Source organism: Physeter macrocephalus, chromosome 7, assembly GCF_002837175.3.
Source record: "Physeter macrocephalus isolate SW-GA chromosome 7, ASM283717v5, whole genome shotgun sequence".
NCBI classification, from domain to species: Eukaryota; Metazoa; Chordata; class Mammalia; order Artiodactyla; family Physeteridae; genus Physeter; species Physeter macrocephalus.
In genome coordinates, this window is record NC_041220.1 from 34,835,189 (window position 1) to 34,853,029 (window position 17,841).

The following is a 17,841-nucleotide window of genomic DNA, read 5'->3' on the forward strand; positions in this document are numbered from 1 at the left end:
TCGGCAGGCGGACGCGCAACCACTGCGCCACCAGGGAGGCCCGCTACTGACTTTTAAAAATACATTTGTGCCAAGATCAATAAGACAAAATACTTCATTTTCTAATTGTATATTTATGTTTAAATAGCATTATTCTCTCCTATATATTCATATAATTGCAAAATAATAATTTCAATAACATACAAATGAAAATTCTTAGAGCCAGATAGTGTAGAAACATTAAAAAAAAAATTACAAACCTTGTAGGTATTTAGACTCCATTTTCTAACAAGTTCTAACTTTTCCATTGCAGGATTTTTAGTTTCATCTGCTAGAATAACTGGTCCACTTTTTGTGTGCGTTCTCTGGCCACCTATAAGATCAGAACAAAAGATAAAAATGCAAACCAGATAAAGACAAGTAGAAAGAAAACAAAACACGGATGCTGTTCAAATTAAACTACTTATGCATTTAAAGAAATAAAAAAGTTCCCACAAGGTGAAGGACTAGAACTTCCTGGAATCATTTTGAGGATAATTTCCTAACACTTAAAAAAAAACATTTTTGAGGTCTGTCCATCTTCTTAAAAACAAATCCTGCAACCGGCCTTCTTCTCTAAATACACTGGTGTTTACTTCAAGAAAAATAAAATTTCCACAATTAATCTTATAACCTAATGATTCTAAAAGAAACTGTCAGTGAAAATCTGAAAGGCCACACACTCTTCACAGTGATCTCCTTTCACTATACTACATAGAAGACAGCAACAGTAGAATGTTACTGTAATTTTGGAGGGTTTAAAAACACTATAATTTTAAAGTCATTAAAAATATCTTACCACTAGTATAAGAGGCTGTGTTATAACAAGACCTACATTGTACTTCGTTTTTTCTCAAGAGACCCACCCCCCACTTCCCCAAAAAGCCATAATTAATACAGGCAGTATAAAGCCCTGATAATGCATTGCTCCAACAATCAAGAAATCATGACATAAAAGCAACTCTACAACTATATAGTTCCTAATAGTAAAATATTTTTTGGAGAAGAAAATATTTAATAAACATTTATGAAGCTAATGACTTGGGATAGAAACTTCATAATAATTTAAAAATAATGACAAGAAGACAAGAGAAAATGTTTTATAAAATGGCTGTAAAAGGTTACAGTCAGCAAAAACCTCTTTTCTCACTCCTCTAGCCAGCCCAGCCTTTACCACAGCTTTACCACAATCTAAGAAAGAGAACAGCATACAAAATCAAACACATTTAAGAATTTACAAAATTCTCACAGAAACAAAATATAAAATATTAACATTTCATGTAAAAAGAAATACAAAGTTTATTTTTGCCCTGTTTTTATAGTCCAGCAATATTAAAGTACAGAGCACTTTAGGATCAAATAAGTAAACCAACATTTTCCAGAGCAAAGAGAGGATGATTTAAAATGAATCAATTTTACAGTGTTTTTTAATCATAAGGTAAATTAAATTTCAGGTTTGAAATAGAGCCTAATAAACTTTGAAAAGCCAGAAAGATAAGCTATGGCTAGAAAGATTATTTTCCTTATTGCTAAAAAAAAAAAAAAAAAAAAAAAAAAAGCAGCCACCAAAAAAGCCAGAATAACACACACCTAAGAATATAAAGCAAGTGAAAAGAAACTGAGTGAATTAGTTTAGTTTCAGCAGTAGCAAGAAGGGCTTTATCCAATCAGTGCAGTGAATACCTGCAGGAACAATTAAATCACTTCCTTGTTGAGCCAGTCGACTAGCTGCCACCCTGCTAGGAGACATAACAGATGGCAGTGGTGGTGCTGGGGAACCTGAAAAGGGCAGACATTTCACTGTGAAAATCCTTTTCTTCCTCCACATACTTACATTTTGAATATAGGTGTACTGACATTTTCTTTAAGATATTCAAAAACTAAGATTAAAAGCTAGAATTAATATACTTGTTTTCTTGCAGAAATGTACTGCCAATAAATGGATGCTCCCAGACTGAGTCCTTAGTTTCCAAATCAATTAAAAGAATGTGATTAAAGTCCCACAGTTGAATGATTTAAAGCTTAAGTAAATATTTTATCACTTGCTACTCTAACACAGGGAGGAAAGTTCTTCAAGTAGAAATCCAAAGGCACGTAACACTATCAAGTTTAAAATTAAAATTCATAGAAATGTGAATGAATCACAGCCTTCACAGAAATTGTAGCCAAAATTTTCATATCATAAATCAAATAACACATAGTGTAGGTCACTGCTACTCATAGTATGGATGCAAGGGGTCTCCATTAATTATGTCACCTGGGAGCTCACCAGAAATGCAAAACTCAGGCCCTGCCACAGATCTACTGAACCAGAATCTGCATTTTCACAAGATCCTCAGGTGATCTGCATGTTTTTTTTTAAGCTTGAGAAGTGCTAATATAGAGTGTTATTCCGATTAATCATAAGCATTACTTCTGAAGCTTTTAAAACATACCTGAGACACTCCATAAAATCTTCTGATTATCAGTGAAACAGGTATCTGTAGGGCTTTGTTTTCTTTTTTTGACAGGTTTAGCTTTTTTATTCGATTGATTTTTGGTTTTCATTTATTTATTAGGTAAATAAAAATTGTATATATTTAAGGTGCACAAAGTGATGTTTTGATATATGTATACATTGTGAAATGATTACATCCATCACCTCACATAGTTACTCTTTTGTGTGTGTGGTAAAAAAACTTGAGATCTATTCTCTTAGCAGATTTCAAGTATACATTATTATTAACTATAGTCGCCATGCTGCACATTAGGCAACTGTAGTTTTTTAAAAGCTACTTAGGCTATTCTCAAACACAACTAAGTTTGAGAACCAGAGGAAAAAACACAATTTTTGAGTGAAACACAACTGAGTTTTAAATTCTAACTCTGGGCTTGAAATTCTGGCTCTATTTAACCACATAGTATCAATATTTTAGTATCAGTAATTTGCCAGTAACACCCTGGCAAATTACTTAAGGTCTCTGAGCCTTAGTTACCTATAAAGTAAGAAAAACTGACTACCCAACATTGTTGCTAATGGCCACATTAAACTAAGAAAACTGTCTGGCATTAAACTAAAGAAAATTAGCTTCAACTGATTTCTTTATTTTAAATTCTAAAGGCTATATATCTTTAGGGAAGTGATAATTAAAAAGAAGTTGAAAAAATTATTAACATCCTTCCACATTTAGCTGAGTATATTTTAATGTTTATAAGATAATTTTATTTCAACTACACTCTTTCCCAGTTCTCTAGAAAACACATAATGTATCAAAATTTATAATTAAAATTTTCTAATAAGAATCAACATCAACTTTCTCATATCCCAGATATACTAAGTTCTGATCAGAAACAGCCACCAGGTTTAATAATATGAAAACCTTAATCTGGACTGGGTCTAATGTTAAAATCCAAACATGCAATAGATCTAAATAGGTTGGTGCTACCTTTCAACGTGAGAGATACCTGTCTTTAAAAAAAAAAAAAAATCTGTTGAGCCATAAAATTTAAAACTGGAAGGGGACTTCCTTGGTGGTCCAGTGGTTAAGACTGTGTGCTCCCAATGCAGAGGGCACGGGTTCAATCCCTGGTCAGGGAACTAAGATACCACATGCCGCTCGGCCAAAACAAACAAACAAAAAAACAAAACAAGAAAACTGGAAGGGACAACGGAAATCAACTAGTCTGACATTAAACTACAGGAGAAATGAGGTGCAGGGAGGTTAAAACAGCTTCTTATTAGAGACTCAGATGTTCCAAATCCACACCATGATGTCTCCATTATTAAATTCAATACAGAAAACACGAATCCATAAATTACTTGTTGAGTTGGAAGGCATTTAATGTTATCCAGCTCAATCACCATTTTAAACAAAGACTATCTTACTATGCAAGGCACAAGGGTTTCTATTATATAAGGAAGTGTTAAATAAAAGATGACTACTGTAGTTCCATTTCTTGATGATCCCAGGAACAGAGCTCTGTTGTTCTGGTTATTACTGTTTATTAATCTTACATAAGAGATAATCCCATGACATAACATGAGAGATGTATAATATATTATAGTAACAAATGATACAGAACTTTCCAAACTAAAGTAGCAAAAGACATGGTGCTGAGGTAAGTGTGTACTTTCAACTGTTTGTTCAAGGGTAATTATTCTCTGTATCTTCAACCCTTTAAACCACTAATTTGGACTAAATTAGTTACTAAAATCATTCACAATAAATAAGTAAATCATTCCAACAAAAAATAATTCTTAAAACTCTATGCTTTTGCTAATTGACTAAATTTGGGGAGTTTACTCTGTTTTCTCTCAATAGCAGAAATCTAGGAATATGAATATGTGTATGCAATGATCCAAACCCCATTAAAACAAAACTCAGATACCAAGTATACTTCACTCTTATGAGTTGATTTATTCATGATTTCTACTATTATTGATTCTACAACGTATTTGCTGGGCAGATTTCAGTATTTCTTGTTGTTAGGCCGAATTTAAGTATCATTTCTTCTAAATGTGCTCTAGAGATGGAAAAGTAAATGGTAATAGAGTCATTTAAAGTTATCATTCAGTCATTTCTCCAGAGAGCTAACATAGCCCCAACTCCTAATATTTTTTCGTAAGACCTATTTCCTAAATTTTAAACATGAAATTTAAATTAAAATTTAAATCATGTTCATTCCAATTTATCTATGTATGTCTTCAAATAAGGGCACTTAGGGCTTCCCTGGTGGCGCAGTGGTTAAGAATCTGCCTGCCAATGCAGGGGACACGGGTTCGAGCGCTGCATTGGGAAGATCCCACATGCTGCGGAGCAACTAAGCCCGTGCGCCACAACTACTGAGCCTGTGCTCTAGAGCCCACGAGCCACAACTACTAAGCCCATGTGCCTAGAGCCCATGCTCTGCAACAAAAGAAGCCACCACAATGAGAAGCCTGTACACCGCAACGAAGAGCAGCCCCTGCTGGCCGCAAGTAGAGAAAGCCCACGTGCAGCAACGAAGACCCAACGCAGACAAAAATAAATAAATAAAATAAATAAATTTTCTGCAACAAAAGAAGCCACCACAATGAGAAGCCTGTACACCGCAACGAAGAGCAGCCCCTGCTCGCCGCAAGTAGAGAAAGCCCACGTGCAGCAACGAAGACCCAACGCAGACAAAAATAAATAAATAAAATAAATTTATAACAAAAACAAAACAAAACAAAAACAAGGGCACTTAAAACAACTACAACTTTCCAATAAATGCTCAGCTAATCTGAGTATGGCAGAATGATTATCTTTTTCATATACCGATTAATAATGCAGTTTGTGTTAAAAAGTGTTTTACAAAGTCAGTTCAAATAGACATAAATTACCACCATTACCATGAAACATTTTTTATTCCAATTTGAAGGATTAGGATGGATCTATAAGCAAGTGAAAGTGACTGGCATTTTCATGCTCATGCACAGCAGGTTACAATGGCCAGCTGATTTCGATTATTGTATAATACTATTCTGATTAAGGGGGAAAGAATAAAACCAAACATCAGCTAAATAATTTCACTGAAAATACTAATATCTTAATTGTAAAAGTTTTTTTTTTTTTTATTCTATGTTGACGTTTAAATTTAGAAATTGGTGACTGGTCCAAAATGTTGTCACATTATGCAAAGTAAGCCTTATATCTTTAAGCACTCATAATTTTAGGCAATCAGTCAACCTTTTCAAATTCAAAGTTATCCCCTAGAGAATAACACCACAATGCTATGCAATGACTACGGAGATACTGACATGTATGCTCCCTTTCTATATCTTTATTTTTCTGAACATAAGAATGAAAAATGAAAAAAAATAATGTCAGTAGGTAGCCCACTCATTTTACAGCCTAGAGCAGAGGATATTATACTGGGTTATCCTAAATGCCTATTTCCAGGATCCATTTAACAAAGAATATATTTCAAAACACAGGTTTTTAAAAAAATATTTATTTGGCTGCGTCAGGTCTTAGCTGCAGCACATGGGCTCTTCTTTGCTGCATGTGGGATCTTTAGTTGCAGCATGCAGGATCTTTAGTTGCAGCATGTGGGATCTAGTTCCCCGACCAGGGATCGAACCCAGGCCCCCCTGCATTGGGATTGCAGAGTCTTAACCACTGGACCACCAGGGAAGTCCCAAAATATAAGTTGTTTCTGACTAAAGTATTGGCCATTAGTATAATAAAAATATAGAATACTATTATCTGCAAGAGGGCTAAGGATTACAAAGGCATGGAGATATCTTTTTATTTTGTGAAATTATAATGCAATATTAAAATTAAAATTCTTCATTGAACATCAACTATTACTACTTTAACTACAGCTCTGTCGAGAAAATGATCCATTTTCACGTCCAAATTTCCACATGATTTTACTTTCTTTCACTTGTGTGAAAATGAAAAAACACCTAAAAAATGTTATTATAGGCAAGAGCATTAAAAAAGGAAGCATCTTTCTTTATATTAAAAATAGACATATATACATAGGATGTGTGCAGAAAAGAGCTAACACAGTAGGTCTAACTACTTATCCTTAAAAAGACCAGCTTACAGAAGACTGGCCCTTGGCTGGCATCTGAGAACTGTAATTTGGAGGTGATTTCCTCCATTCCCAAAATGGTAAGACTTGCTCACTATGCCTAAACTGTTTACACAAACAATGTGGTTTACGCTTTCCTTCTGGGAGTCTGGAATCTGGGCACGCGCTCACAGAGGGTGCCTATGTGAGCAAGCAATCTCCAGTAAAAACTCTGGGCATTGAGGCTCTAATTACCTTCCCTCGTTAGCAACATTTCACATTTGTTGTCACAGCTCTGCTGGGGGAATTAAACATGTCCTGTGTGACCGAACGGGGAAAAGATCCTTGCAAGCTTATGCCCAGTTTCCCTAGACTTCGCCTCAGGCATCCTTTGCCTTTGCTAACTGTGCTCGGTATACTTTTGCTGTAATAATCATAGCCTAGAGTATGACTATAGACTGAGTCCTGTTAGTCCTCTTAGGAAATTACTGAATCTGAGCGTGGTCTGGGAGACCTCCTACACAGCATGTATAGTAAGAAAAATAAAAGTTTCATTTTCCTAATTGCTATGAAACAGGAAATATGTATTTATACAAATCAATATTGACCTATAAATTTCGTGGTTACCCCTAAAATAATTTAAATATGCATTCTTGACATAATTTTTGAGTTTTTATTTCAGTATTTTAAAACCAATTCTTAAGTAATAATCAGTGCAATTATGCACATTGATCTATTTATATAGAGATGACTACTAAACAATTCTTAAATTATTTAAATTGAAGAGAAAAAGGATTATGTTTATAATCAGTGTTTTATCACGGAATTAAAGGGCGCAACCCTCATACTTTATTAATAAAGCCTCCACCCCAGCCATGTTTAAAAATAATGGGTTCCTTACCTTGAAATGCTCCTGCTTCAATAACCCCCTCTTTGGTACTTTCAAAGCCATGAGATGTGATTTGGGTTTCTGAGAGACCAAGTCCAGCTGGTAATGAACGCTTCAAATCCTTAGCAACATTTAAATAAAAGAGAAAAATCTTGTAAAAAATCTCACATCACATAACATTTCAGCATAACTATGTCCTTTTAATCCACCTTAAACTATTTTTTCTCTCTACTATGTAGTATTCCCTTATGCTGTCACAGTGTTCTGTAATGATGTATAATCAGCAGCAAACTCAGCAAGATTTGCTATTAAGAGATACAGTGTATATCAAATACAAAATACTTTCATCATTTTAGAACTAAGCGTCAGGCAGATATTAAAATTCAATTTCAAATTTCGAATCTACTGATACGTCAGGAAAATCATTTTAAAGAGTAGAATTAAGATTAAAAAGTCAAGTCTAATATTAAAAAACTCACTGATGTCTAATATAATCATGATGAGCCTGGCTAATGTTCAGTATAAACAGATCATTCATTTGCAAAATTAAACTTCCCTTTGATTTCCAGGTTAGCTAGGTAAACAGGGCTTCTCTCACTTCAGTCAGGGTGAGATAAAGGTTGAGGTAAAGAAAATTTCTTGTTATTTAGATTTATATTAAACCAACCTATAATATAAATTATATTATATTAGCCAACCTAACTGCAATTTAGCTTTTAATGGTAAAAAATATAATATTTGACATTCAGTCTTATAGTAAAAGAAAAGAGAAAAAGCCACGAAACACAGATTTCCAATTAGAAGTCCCTTCTGTCCTCTGGCTTGGATATGAGGAATTACCCAATTTTCATAATCAGAGTCTATGAATGGATCCTACTGGTTTTTCACAACAATGACAAGTTAGCGATGCACTAAAAGATAAACGTCTTTGAAATCCTTTCTTAATACTCTATTCCACCACATATAATGTACAGTTAGCATGTGAAACTCCTGCAGCCTTCAGCCTGGAACTCCCTATTCTGCTTACCCTGTTTTATTTTTCTCACAGCAGTTATCATTAAGTAGCTAGTGATAAATAAATATAATTTATTTATTATATTCAATAAATATTTGTTGGATGAATAAATAAATGAATTTGTTGAATAAACTAAAGGACTTATGACAACACCATATAGATTAAGAAGTTGATACAGCAATAGGCTTATTTTAAAATTTAATTTAATGAGTACCTGCTTATTCTTACTATGTTAGACTTGCTGGGCAAAGAAAAAGATAACATAAGGTACAGTACTTGTCTCACTGGAGAGACAACATACACAAACATTAATATAAAAGTTGAACTTGGTGCCAAAGTAAAGACAATAAGTATCAGAGGAATTCACAATAGGGACTAAGTCCATGAAAATCGAATAGGAAAAGAGAAAGTACTGCTTGAGCTCTGGAACATAAAGGATTTATTGAATCAACATTTAATGAGCACCAAGTTATGACAGCCACTCCTCTAGACACTACAGATAAGCACTGTAGGAAACAGATGGTCTCTGCCCATCAGACTCATGTGAGGTATAGGGGAAGGAGGAGATGGACAGTAAATAAATGTATCTCAGGTAATAAGAAGTGCTGTAGTAAGTACAGCTGATCCTTGAAAAACACAGGTTTGAACTGCATCCCCTTATATGCCGATTTTTTTCAATAAATATGCTTGTACTACAGTACTACAAGATCCGAGGTGGTTGACTCCTCAGATGCCGAATCGTGGGTAAGGAGGGCCAAAAGAAAAGTTACACAAAAATTTGACTGTGGGGAGGGTGGGCACCCAATCCATTGTTCAAGGGTAACTGTAATAAATTCTAAGTGTGTTTATTTTTTTAAGGCAGGATAAGAGGGATACAGAGTGACAGGCAAAGGGTGCTACTTTAGATGGGATATTCAGGGAAGGTCTCTCTGAAGAGGTAAGATGTGGGCAGAATTCTGAACAAAATGAGGGAGTGGGCCATTTACATATGATCAGTTTGTCAATTTCTACAAAAAAAAAGCCAGCTGGGATTTTGATAGAGACCGTGTTGAATCTGATCAGTTTAGGGAGACTCCCATCTTAACAAATTAAGTCTTCTGATCCATGAACGTGAGATGTCCTTCCATTTATTTAGATCTTTTTTTAACTTCTTTCCTCAATGTTCTATAGTTTTTAGGGTACAAGTTTTGCACATATTCCTGAGTATTTTCTTATTTTTGATGCTACTGTAAATGCAATTGTTTTCTTAAATTTATTTTTGGATTATTTATTCCTAGAGTATAGAAATAAAATTGAGCTTTGCATACTGTTCTTCTATCCTTCAACTATGCCGAACTTATTATTTTTAAAAGGTTTTTTTGTGTGTGGATTCCTCAGGATTTTCTATATACAACGTTATGTTGTCTGCAAATAGAGATAGTTTTACCTCTTCCTTTCCAATCTGTATGCCTTTTATGTGTATAGTTATTCTTTATATCTTATATATATTGTATCAACACTCTTTTATATCCAATATTTGATAAAAACATTAAAAAAGTGGTAAAACCAATGTACGTTAACATCTAGAGTTTTTCATTAGCAAGACCAAAAAGACCAAAGGCAAACTTTTTGTTGGACAATCCAATGGAGATGATATGTCTACTCCAAAAGAGAAAACTAATTAACATTAGTTTTACCAGGGACATTTCTTTGAACTGGCCTGTAAAAAAAAAAAAAAAAGTACCCACTCCAATGATTTGTTATAAGCAAAGCTATGACATAATTTTTAAAAAAATTTTAAGGATCTCACTGCTAATCATTATGAGGACAAACAAAAACTAATAAACAGAAAATAAAAGCACAATAACATAATAGTAAATAAAAGTAAGCTGAAAGATTGATTCTTGCTTTCTTCACCCTAGAGCTCCCCATGAAATCACCTTTTGAATTTTGTATGGCAAACTTTAAAAATGTTTGTCAACAGCAAAGACTCTAAAATCACTTTTTAAAGTTTGTGATAGTCTCATCAAGTATCAACTATTACCAGAAGCAGGAAAGACCTGGAAAGATAATTCAGATGACCTCATTTGAATACTACTTTCCTATCAATATTTAGTGGCTATGTGATCCTGGGTAAGTACTTAAAAACTTTCTAGCTCCTGTTAGCTCAGCTGTAAAAAGAGGATCAAAATTACCCCAGAGTACTACGACAATTGGGCGAGATACCCAGCACATATTTTTAGGCACTCAGTTAAGTTGGCCATCCCTCTCCCCTATTACAACCATCTTTACAACTAATTAGTGCTATCACTAATAATTACAATAGCAAACATTTCTCGAGCACTTACTATGTGCCAGGGATTGTTCTAAGCACTTTATGTACAGGCAATCTTCACTCTGCATGACAGTGCAAGATCAAGATAATAAAAATGACCAAGCAACTAGAAACCGTGCAAAGTGGTTAATGGGAAAAACTGATCACTCCATGACCTTCAAAAATTCTTGTCAAAACTTTAAAAAACTCTTTCCTTGCTTATGTTGTTAAGTTAGCCTTCACTAAGTTCTTCTGGCTCAAATCTAGAGTCTCTCAAACAGTGGCAGTGTCAACATGCCTGTGGGTCAGTTATTTCTTCCACAACTCCATTTAGGTTTATTTTTCTTTTAGCCACACTGCGGGGCACATGGATATTAGTTCCCCTACCAGGGATTAAACCCACGCCCCCTGCAGTGGAATTTCGAAGTCTTAACCACTGGACAGCCAGCCAGGGAAGTCCTGTTTAGGTTTTGTTGGGGTAATTTTTTTTTTTAAATAAATTTATTTATTTATTTTTGGCTGCGCTGGGTCTTCACTGCTGTGCGCGGGCTTTCTCTAGTTGCAGCGAGTGGGGGCTACTCTTCGTTGCCAGCGCGAGCTTCTCATTGCGGTCACTTCTCTTGTCACACAGCACGGGCTCTAGGCACACAGGCTTCAGTAGTTGCGGCACGTGGGCTCAGTAGTTGTGGCTTCTGGGCTCTAGAGCACAGGCTCAGTGGTTGTAGCACATGGGTTTAGTTGCTCCTCAGCATGTGGGATCTTCCTGGACCAAGGCTCGAACCCGTGTCCCCTGCTTTGGCAAGCGGATTCTTAACCACTGTGCTCCCAGGGAAGTCACCCATTTAGGTTCTTTTTTTGCGGGGGGGCGCTGAGTTTGGTCTTTGTTGCTGCATGCGGGCTTTCTCTAGTTGCAGTGAGCTGGGGCTACTTTTCATTGAGGCGCGTGGGCTTCTCATTGTGGTGGTTTCTTTTGTTGCATAGCATGGGCTCTAGGCGCACGGGCTTCCGTAGCTGTGGCTCGCTGGCTCTAGAGCACAGGCTCAGTAGTTGTGGCGCACGGGCTTCGCTGTTCCACGGCATGTGGGATCTTCCCAGACCAGGGCTCGAACCCGTGTCCCCTGCATTGGCAGGCGGATTCTTAACCACTGCGCCAACAGGGAAGCCCCCCCAACCCCCCATTTAGGTTTGATTTGAATTTATGTTATCACTTTTCATTTCTTTGCTGCACTTCTATCTTTGTTCACCCATTCCCTTTTGATTATCCACTTCTGTAAAATGCCACATGGGTTTATGACCAGGAGACAAGGTGATAACACAACCACATGATTTGCTGTCTGTGTATGAAATGAATAACAGATACAGTGACCAATCACCAAGAGAATTTGAAAGTGACATGATTACTCAATAATCATGATATGCATCGTTATTCACATGGTGATTTTTGAACTTAAGTACTAGCGGTGAAATTTGTACTTTATACAACTACAGTGGTGACAGAAATCTGAGCTGTGTTGTTGGGGACAGATATTATTTAATTAAAACACGGTAACCAAAATTAATGCATTTTGGAACTATACAAAGCAAGAACTGCCTAATATTATCTCATTTAGTAGTACTATCACTACTATTTTACAGATGAGAAAACAGGAACACAGAAATAGGACTGAGCTTCAAGACACACTATTAACTGTAATGTATAGTAAATGTAAACAGACACAAGCAATTTGTTAGAGACTCAGAATTTATTTTAGCTAGTATGTTTTCTTAAAAAAATTATTTAAAAAATACCTTTTAAAAATCATTGCACAATCTGCTCACTAGTTTAAACACACTAATGCAAATATATTCTCAACTTGTAATTTCCTACTGGTACAAAACAGATAACAACTTTCATTCCATTTCACTTATTTCCTAATGTCACGTAAAACCTCTTGTCACAGGACAACATCCTTTTCATCTGTGTATTGTTTTGGAGAGCACTTAGAATTAAAAAGAAAACACTCTTTACACTCACTTTTATTTACTTCTTATTTTTAAACCAAATCTCTGAGTCTGTTCATTTTGCCGAATCAAAGATCTTTACCTTTCCAGTTTATTTTTTAATATACTAATTTACTAAATCAATGGTTTCCAGTTTTAAATATTACTGACACTTTTATTCATATTTACATAAAACCAGATAATTTTTTCTCTCTAAAAGGCAAATACATCACTTACAAAATAAATAATGTCAAAGCACCAAGATATTTCTTAAACTCTGTGAGTTTGGTTATTAAGGTCAATTATTTATAGAGTGGTTTCCCTGGATATTGCTTTGCTCCAAGTCTTGACAGCTTTTTAGCTCTCCTTAAGAAAAAAAGTATCAAAGACATCTCTCAAAATATGAGGGTGAAAAACCATAAACAACATACAAATGGCAGAGAGGTCCAGGAGAGTTGTGTTTGCTGTATTCTTAGAACTTAACTGAAAGAACATTATTCATTTGAATCATCTGTCCTGTCACAAAATATTGTGTGAATTCCCAGAAAAGAGATATAGTAGTAGTAGTTGGGAAGAGGGGAGCGAGTAACAGGTTAAACAGGGAATTTGATGGATATCTCCCATTCCCTAAGTTTTTAAGAAGTTAAGGGATGCTTCCATCTTGTCATGCATGGCCTCTGGAAGAAACAACTTCTAGCTGTCTGAGGATATTACATTTCACTCAAACCCCTCCCAATGGTCTCCCAAAGGTCCTTTATTCAACAAACAAAAGTTCTTCTAGAAAAAAACCTCGTGTCCTTTATGTAAAACAGCTGTAAAATCTGAAAAACACTAAGGCCTTGCTTTGCTTAAACTCTTACTAATAGAAGGAGCCTAACTAAAAGTGGTACAAATAGATCCATTCAGATTGTGAACAGAATTATCATTTTGATAGTGGTCTGGCAGTTAAGTTGCTGCAACACAAAATGATATGCGCTCTGAGAGTGGAATGCATGATTTGTAAGAAAACACTCAGTATTTTATGAGCTTGTTGACTGCTTTCTGTAAAATACACATTCTCTAAGTAATATAATTTAGCCTCATAGTTCACAAACACTTAAAATGTATCTTTACATAACCCTTAAACTTTTAGTGTCTCAGTTGTAAGGTTGTGCCTAGCTTAGTAACTTAAAAAATATATGTTACTGCATTTACTCCTATCGTTTCCAGAATATATTTGAGAGACAATGAGCCCATTTATAACCAACAACGTAAAATCCCTAATTTGCATTTTTACGTCGCTCACATTCAACGCAACGTTTAAGACTTTGCAAAGTCATGCTTAACAACTGCACAATAAAATGGAATAGACCTGAAGTTAATTTTCTATTCAAGCTACTAGGATAATACTGGAGTATTTAACAGTTTTTAAAAATAAATCTTCAAACAATTAAAATAAAATATAATGCGTTTGGTAAAAAAGTTTCATGTATAGTTTAAGTTCTTTTCAGAGGATACAAGATAATACTTGTAGTTACAGCTTCCATAAAGCTGTGAAGGGGTGCTCATTTTCAACCAAAATAACTTGCTTCCATTTGCATATTTTAACAGAGGTAAGAATAAGAATGAGGTTAAAAATGTAACTTTATAATTTAGCATAGTAATCTACTTTTGAACTGAAGTTAGTGCAAAATTAACAATTAAAGAACACCAAATGTTCAGCAAATTTGCTTTAAAATACACATGCTTTGGGGATCCCCTGGTGGCGCAGTGGTTAAGAATCCCGTCTGTCAATGAGGGGGACACGGGTCTGAGTCCTGGTCCGGGAAGATCCCACATGCCGCGGAGCAACCAAGCCCGTGCGCCACAACTACTGAGCCTGCGCTCTAGAGCCTGCGTGCCACAACTACTGAAGCCCGCGTGCCTAAAGCCCGTGCTCCACAACAAGAGAAGCCACCGCAATGAGAAGCCCACCCACCGCAATGAAGAGTAGCCCCCACTCGCTGCAACTAAAAGAAAGCCCGTGTGCAGCAATGAGGACCCAACGCAGCCGAAAATAAAATAAATAAATAAATTTAAAAAAATACACATGCTTAATAAAATGCACAACACTACAGTATATAAGCAGAACTAGAGATTTTAAGCTCGGTGCTTTGTGACCACCTAGAGGGGTGGGATAGGGAGGGTGGGAGGGAGACACAAGAGAGAGGAGATATGGGGATATATGTATAGCTGATTCACTTTGTTATAAAGCAGAAACTAACACACCACTGTAAAGCAATTATACTCCAATAAAGATGTTAAAAAAAAGAACTAGAGATTTATTAATGAATTCTCCCCTTTTACTCAGAGAGAGGAGGAGAAATTTTTTAAAAAGGAGGAATTTGAAAAGCATGCATTGTAACCACCAACAATCTGTAAGGATTCTCCAAGTATTCCACAAACTACACGAACTCTCTTCTCCCTAGTTTCCTTACACTATATTTTCCCGGTTTTCCTCCTATCTGCATCTTTAAAATTGGCTTGGTGTTCTTTCCTGGCTCTAGTTTCCCTACAAGAGCAAAGTCTGAAGTCTCACTTCCCTTCTTCCCGTGGTGACCTGAAGAATCTGTCTCCCTTGTCTCTAGTCTTGTCAGCCCTGAAATTCATTCTTTGTACAGTAGGCGGAGACAACTTTCTAAAATGCGAATGTGATGAGGCACTTCAGTTTTTTACTCATTTAGTGGTCCTCCATTGCTTTTTAGGTAAAGTCCAAACTCCTCCACACGGTTCCGAGGTTTTACAGGACCTCGCCCCTACTTACTCTCCAACCTCATTTCTCACACATCTGTCCCCACGTTCCCCACTCCAACAATAGTGAATTTTCAATTCTATGGTCTTGCACCTTTTTCAGGTCTTTCTAGTTGCCTCTGATGGGACCATTCTTTACTCTTCTTCATCGGGCTGGCTCATCCTTTAGATTCAGCTTGGATAGCACTTCCTCAGGTAATCTTCCCATACTTGTTTTTACCCGTTATCAGCCCATGCTATACTGGGCTTAGCATATCACTTCTCACACAGCATTGACATTATTTGTCTACATTCTCTCTCCTGAAGACGGTAAGCTCCCTAAGACCATCTATTTTGTTCCTCTTTGGTACTCCCAGTATTCAGCAGATATAATACTAATACTTCATTTAATTTTCTCAATTTAAATACCTTATCTCATTCTTCAAAATGGATAAAACCTTCCATAGCATTTACATAACATAATTTTAAAAGAAACAAATTGAAAATTTTATGGTAAATATTCTACAAACTTTGGTAATTTAAAACCCCCTTTTGTTGTTTTAACAGTTAGCTGCTTATAAGGAGTATCTGCCAGAAGCAAAGCTGTTGTTCAACAGACCTCCACATTCCTAATTCTGCTGTAAACATATTGCAACATCCTTAACCCCCTCATGGTGGCCTCTCTGACACTCTACAATTATCTTGAGTCAAAGTGGACTATTCTCCATCATTGTTTATCAAGCGGGTAGAGGGAGGGTCAGCATTTTCTCAGCTCTCCACTTCCTAACTACCAGTTCTCAAACTTTGGTTTGGGTAAGAATCACCTGAGAAAACGACTAAAAATGCAGGTTCTTCTCAGCTGCCTGTTGTAATTCAGGTTAAGCTGAAGTGTGGAGCCCAGGAGTCAGAATTTCAAACAGGTAAGTGAGGTGACTCTGATGTAGGTAACCCTCTGTCTACACTCTGAGGAACTCTGCTGTAGTGTGCAGTGCTGACTCCCACCTACCGACCCTCCATCACCCAGCTTCTTTCCGGTCAGCCCCCTCAATAATGAGGGCTTTGGCATATCCAGGTCTTCTGCTCTATCCCCAACTTTTACCATTAATCCTGGGTGTTCCCAACGTTTTGTATGCCATTGGGCACACTTTCAGGGAATTACCCTATGCTCAGTTTGCAATTACTTCCAAAGTGATATGTAAGGTGTCTAAGCTGAGTTTTACAGCTCATCAAAAACATAATCTACTAATGGCACGGTACGTAGTCTGTTGCTTTATTTTTTTTAATACAAACTGTGAAATACTTAAAATGAAATAAAATCTATTGCATGAGCCTGCCTACCTATGTTGATGCAGAATGAAGGGTTGTAGTAATAACCATCTGTAAAGATGTATGATTTTTTTCCCCCTCAGTATGCCTGTAGGAAGCCTAAGGTTGGTAGTTTCATTCAGATTTGGTGATCTGTAGTTGGATAAGGGGCCAAAAGAGTGTGACAGCAGATAAAAGATATATTCAACTAATACAGTACATGCCAACCTACACTTCCGTCTCAGATTTCATTAACTTCTTCATCTCCAATGCCTTTCATCTTTCATGCCCAATTCTACTCAAGCAGCTGGAGCGCCCACGGCCACTCTGTGGATCTTGTCACTGCTCAGGAAGCAACACTTCTGGAATCTTAAATCTAATAACTTACTTTATGATCACAATCTCCTCCCATATCTGTTACTCCAGTTGATCAAGACAGCAAATCTCCTGACTTACCTACTGTCTTCACTTTATCAACACACACACACGCACACACACACACAAAATCTCAATCTCATTTCTCTCTCTCTCCCCCCACTTCCCTCTCATTCACTCAACAAACATTTAACAAGAACTTAGAGCATCACTATCTTCTGGCAGTTTACTGTCTATTCTCTTGGTTCCACCCCAACCCCTGCATCTTAGACGAAAGTCTAGGTTCTAAGTAGGACTGAAGTTAAGATGTACCAATTTGCGTCAAGCAAATGCTGAATTCATTCAAAGACTGTCACTATGGAAATGTTTGTATATAACTACATTCAAAACAATTTCTCCTAAATAGTAAAACACTTATCCATGATAGCATTTGTTTATAAAGGTGCAATCTAAAAATTATAATTAAGATACATATGGCTTCAGCTTTTCATTAAAAATTATACTTATTGGGCTTCCCTGGTGGCGCAGTGGTTGCGCGTCCGCCTGCCGATGTAGGGGAACCGGGTTCGCGCCCCGGCCTGGGAGAATCCCACGTGCCGCGGAGCGGCTGGGCCCGTGAGCCATGGCCGCTGGGCCTGCGCGTCTGGAGCCTGTGCTCCGCAATGGGAGGGGCCACAGCAGAGGGAGGCCCGCATACCA

General features: G+C 36.6%; 1 protein-coding gene across 7 annotated transcripts in view; it reads right to left on the reverse strand.

Annotated features, from left to right (window-relative positions):
• The window catches only part of ARFIP1 (ARF interacting protein 1), a 130,590-nt gene that overhangs the window by 62,781 nt on the left and 49,968 nt on the right, over positions 1 to 17,841 (reverse strand). For 6 of the 7 annotated variants that reach the window (XM_024126620.3, XM_028491791.2, XM_028491790.2 and 3 more), the window contains 3 exons: positions 7,439 to 7,547; positions 1,702 to 1,797; positions 240 to 352 (listed from right to left, as the gene is read on the reverse strand). In XM_024126620.3, coding sequence (XP_023982388.1) covers positions 240 to 352; positions 1,702 to 1,797; positions 7,439 to 7,547 — 318 coding nt within the window. The remainder of the gene's footprint in view (positions 1 to 239; positions 353 to 1,701; positions 1,798 to 7,438; positions 7,548 to 17,841) is intronic. The other variant, XM_024126625.3, reaches the window with a different exon arrangement.